Source organism: Glycine soja, chromosome 11 (genome assembly GCF_004193775.1).
Source record: "Glycine soja cultivar W05 chromosome 11, ASM419377v2, whole genome shotgun sequence".
NCBI classification, from domain to species: domain Eukaryota; kingdom Viridiplantae; phylum Streptophyta; class Magnoliopsida; order Fabales; family Fabaceae; genus Glycine; species Glycine soja.
Window position 1 is genome coordinate 43043725 of NC_041012.1, and position 4706 is coordinate 43048430.

A 4706-nucleotide genomic window follows, 5' to 3' on the forward strand; every position below is an offset into this window, starting at 1 on the left:
ATGACTATGATGTAGTTTGTGATCTGAACGTTACCACCTAGTTAAATAATAAATACTGGGCCTACATTATCCAATATTCATGTACTTCCATACGTTTCCATATTGACTATTGAGTATTATCAATTTGAAAGGAAGACTTTTTTTTTTATTTATTTTTTATCTTTATCCTTTTGGGTAACCAAGCCAAGTTATGGGGTTCAATGCCTACAACTGGTTGGTGAACAGTATTCAGGGTCTCATTAAACAAAGAGAGGATGAGAAACTATCTTAGCATTTGCAGGATAATGACGAAAGTGCAAAAGCAAGGTTGTTTGCCGACAATTAAAATAGTCTTAAACTTCACCAGTTACCCACCAAATACCCTTTGCTTTGGTAAATCATGACACGTTACTTAATGTTTTAAATAAACTATTCATATTTTTGTATGAAAACCTTATACCTCACGAAGATGAACAAATATGAAAATATGCAAGCATCCTGTTTTGAATTAGCATCATTTACTGACTAATTCATTTTAAGACTACCCTATTAAACCACTTCATAATTAAGTTTTCATTCGCTTAAGCCTTAAATATCTCTCTTAACTAAAATACGTGAAAACTATTATTTCTTGCCTAATGAAGAACGGTGATTTGCGACCCATTCAATAAAAAGAAGACCTGACTTAAACCTGCTCTAATCTTATTAAAATTAAACACTACCGAAAAAAGAATGGTTACGGTTAGTACGTTGGGATTTTGGATCCTTGTACAGTCAATATCAGCTGTTTGTGTGTTTGTGTGTAATTGTGTGCTTATAAAATCAAAATACGAAAAACATAATTTAAAGTATTAAATAATAGTCTATTATCATATCAAATATGAAAACGGAATTACATTTTTTTTTATATTTATCTGAATATCTTCTTGAAAGCTTCCTTTACCTAGCTAGCTTCCCAGCATCACACATAAGTTTTTGTCTCGACCTTTTATGGAATTGCAAGGCAATTTCGTCCTTCAAACCAACAAGACGAGTAGTCAATTTTTATGATTCAATTTAAGAAATCTGTGAATTTCATACGTTTTTGTTTTTATATTGAACCGACCATTTTATCTCTTAACGGGAGAGACCAGCTGGTGGAGTTGAGATTGGTGCCTTTCGGAATGGGTAATTGTTCATCTGGACTGTAGCTAGCAAAAGAACAATTTTGAGGATCCGGATCCTCTTGTGGTCTTGTATAGTTCATCCAGAAACTCCTAAAATTACGGTTTGAAAGTCCAAATAAAGAACTTTGAATCTGATTGTCATTATCAGTCAGTTAAATTGTCTTTTTCTCGCAAATATTATACTCAATTAACCTTAAAACCAACATAATTTTTTAATCCTCTTATTGGAATTAACGAGTTCACTACACTAATAGACCTTTCTTCCTCTTGTTGATCTTTTTTTTTTCTAAGATGTTAAAGATGGCCCACCTGTGGGCCTGATCCACCCATGACTAAGATAGTCACTTAATTAAGAATTAATATGATATTGAATAGACCAAAAGAAAAAAGAAAATGTTTATATGATCGATATCGAATGTCACGAATATATATATATATATATATATATATATATATATATATATATATATATATATATATATATATATATATATGTATCCACTATCCACTCCACATGTGCGAGCCTTGTTCCCTTAAAAGAAGTCATTCTTCTTCCTTGGCCTAGCTGTCTTCATTTGCATGAAAAGTAGCAGAGAGCAGAGGCACAAAGTCTCAAATAACATTATTATGAGCAAACTCAATGGGATATATATATATATATAGTAGTTTTTTTTAGCCCCTAAATATTGCTCTTAAAGGAACTCCATAATATTATTGACGGAATTTATCTCATATAAGCCCGTTGATATTTAATTAACTTGAAACATTAAAATTTGAGCTGATACTCATTTCGAAATATCCTATTTTTCCAATTTTTAAAACTCTGGTCCTCATAATTTTCAAATTGATTTTATCATATCCCTTTCTACAGTATAATACAACTCGTTAGTCAGTTAAAAAAAAAATATAAAAAGAATGATATTAAAATTGGCTGATATAGCAACGTCTTCGTTGACGTGGATTGTTGTTGACGTTGCACTTGTTTCGCTTGCAAAAGCAACTTAATTATTATATATTATTTTAAAAGAATTAAATAAAAAATTATATATGTTTACATTTTTATCGTTATATATATTATATATAAATGTTTATTAGTTAATCATCACTGATATTAGTTTTAAAATAACTCAAGCCACATACGAAGGGAAACCTTGAACCACACACAAAATATCCATATATACATACATACATATATATATATATATATATATATATATATATATATATATATATATATATATATATTAAAAAAAACATGTAAGTCATAAAATAATTCAGAATTATTTAATATTTTATTTAGAGATATTTGTTTTATCGGTGGGAATGTAAGCAAGTATATATATGTTTAAACTTTAAAGTATTTGTTGTACACTGAAAAGGATATTTGTTAAACTTTTCTGAAAAATGTAAATTTTGTATATATTAAATAATATATAGTTTTATCGAATTTTTTTCCAAAAATTTGAAATTCAAGCCAATAAGATTATGAACAATAAAGTGTCAACGAGCCAAACCCACTCCATCTCCATCGCCATTGTCGCAACCGACCAATCAATCTACAGCGTTCCTTTCTCGTGAAACATGTGTATTTATCCTCCCATAAGAAATCCTAAATTCTAATTCACCATCACACTTCTGATAACTATAAACCATTCTCTACTAAATATTTACTTGATATGTGCTAAATTCTAATTCATCGTTGGTGGTTGTATTTTAGATAGCTTAATACAGACGCTTACAATATCTTATAAACCCTCAACCCAGAAAAAGATTTACAAGCGAAGAAAAAAAAATCACCTTTTACTTCCATTTGGGATTATAGAATATCAATTGGTTCCCATGATTAAGAAAAGTTGATGAATACGTTGTATTGGCTCCACCAGCATCATTAATTAAACTGAATAATTATACATACATAAAGTAAAATGTCAGTCCACATCTACTAGTAACCACTGTAGTTAATATTATTAAGCAGTAATAGTTAATAATATCGAATAATTCCGTGTAGAAAAGAAAAAAAGTAAAATAAAAAAAGAATGGCTACTACGAGTCACTGGGTGAGTGGTGACAATGCAACGTAAACGTAAGCAGTAACAAACAACTCCGTGGAAGGAGGGTCCTACACGGCATAGACCATAATGAACTCCGTGTATTCACTATTCAACGGCCAAGATTTGATGATAACTTGGGACCTACACTCCCCTCTCTTCTTTTCTCTATAAATTCTATTCTCTTTCCAACATCTCTCTCCATCACTCTGTTAAAAGCTTATCAACTTTTCTCTCTCTCTCTGGCGAATATGCTTTCTTGGAAAGTTCTCCTCGTCTCCGCCGCCGTCTTGTTCGCGGCGTTAGGCCTCAGAGTCTCTCTTCCAGTCGCCGCCACCAACCTCCCTCTTCTTTGGAGTTTCTTCCTCTTGTGTTTCAAGCCTCCTTACCTCTTCGTTGTTCTCAACGCCATCATCATCTCCATCGTCGCTTCTTCACGGTTTCATCACTCATCAAACCCTCAATCTCCGGAGCCAACTCCTCCACGTGTTGAATCCATGCCCGCTCCCACCGTTCCAGAACCACCGCTTTTCCAAGTAAAAGCCGTTCTCGAAGTGGAGAAGAAAGTAATCGAAGAAGATGTTGTGGCACTAAAGAGAAAAGACTCGACGGAGATTCCATCGCCGGAGGAGAAGCCACTGGTGTCTGCTAGGTTCACTCACCGGAAATTCCTTAAATCCAGTTCAGAAGGTAATAATTACTAATTATTATTATTTTGATGCGTGAATACGCGCTAGGGTTGTCGTTTAGCGAAGTGCATGGATGGTTGTAGGTGGGAGAGCGTTGAGAGTGGTGGCTAAGGCAAAACGGGACGAGACGTTGGAGAGCACGTGGAAGGCCATAACGGAGGGTCGATCAATGCCATTGAGCAGGCACATGAAGAAGTCCGACATGTGGCACAACCGCAACGTGACCCCACAACCCCAAGAGACATTCAACGATGCACTGAGTGTGTCGTCCGGGAGGCTGCGGAAAGAACCCTCGCTGAGTCAAGACGAGTTGAATCGTCGCGTCGAAGCCTTCATACAAAAGTTCAACCAAGAGATGAGGCTGCAAAGACAACAATCCTTAGAACAGTACATGCAGATGATTAACCGCGGTGCCGCTTAATCTCAACCTCAACATAATCAATATTTTCATTTTACAGAACAAAAAAACATATATAGTGTAAGTATTTCTGCAGGTGTAGACAGTAGGGGTATTTATTTTATTGCCATATATTAGTTTATGGTTGGGTTAGGCTCATCATCATTATTTCTTTAATTTGTTTGTTTTGTGCCTTTATATGCTCCACATACCAAAAATGTGGTTCATGTTCAATATCAATTAGCTAGCTAGCTAGAAAACAAACACACCAAAAAAACACTTCGGGGAACTTAGGATTAATGTTGTTCCTCTTTGTAATTTTTCGGGGTCATTTTTTTTAGTCAAACCTCTTTCTCTGTAATTAATACCATGAATGTAAGCCTGTAACGTTTAGTTTGCTATTCTATTTCTTTGCTCTCATTTTTAA

At 34.0% G+C, this 4706-nt stretch overlaps 1 protein-coding gene across 1 annotated transcript; it reads left to right on the forward strand.

Annotated features, from left to right (window-relative positions):
• The first annotated feature begins 3391 nt into the window (after positions 1-3391).
• Positions 3392-4706, forward strand: LOC114374119. Its single transcript, XM_028331721.1, has 2 exons — positions 3392-3883; positions 3966-4706. The coding sequence occupies exons 1-2, from the start codon at positions 3445-3447 to the stop codon at positions 4301-4303; spliced, it is 777 nt and encodes a 258-aa protein (XP_028187522.1). The 5' UTR covers positions 3392-3444; the 3' UTR covers positions 4304-4706.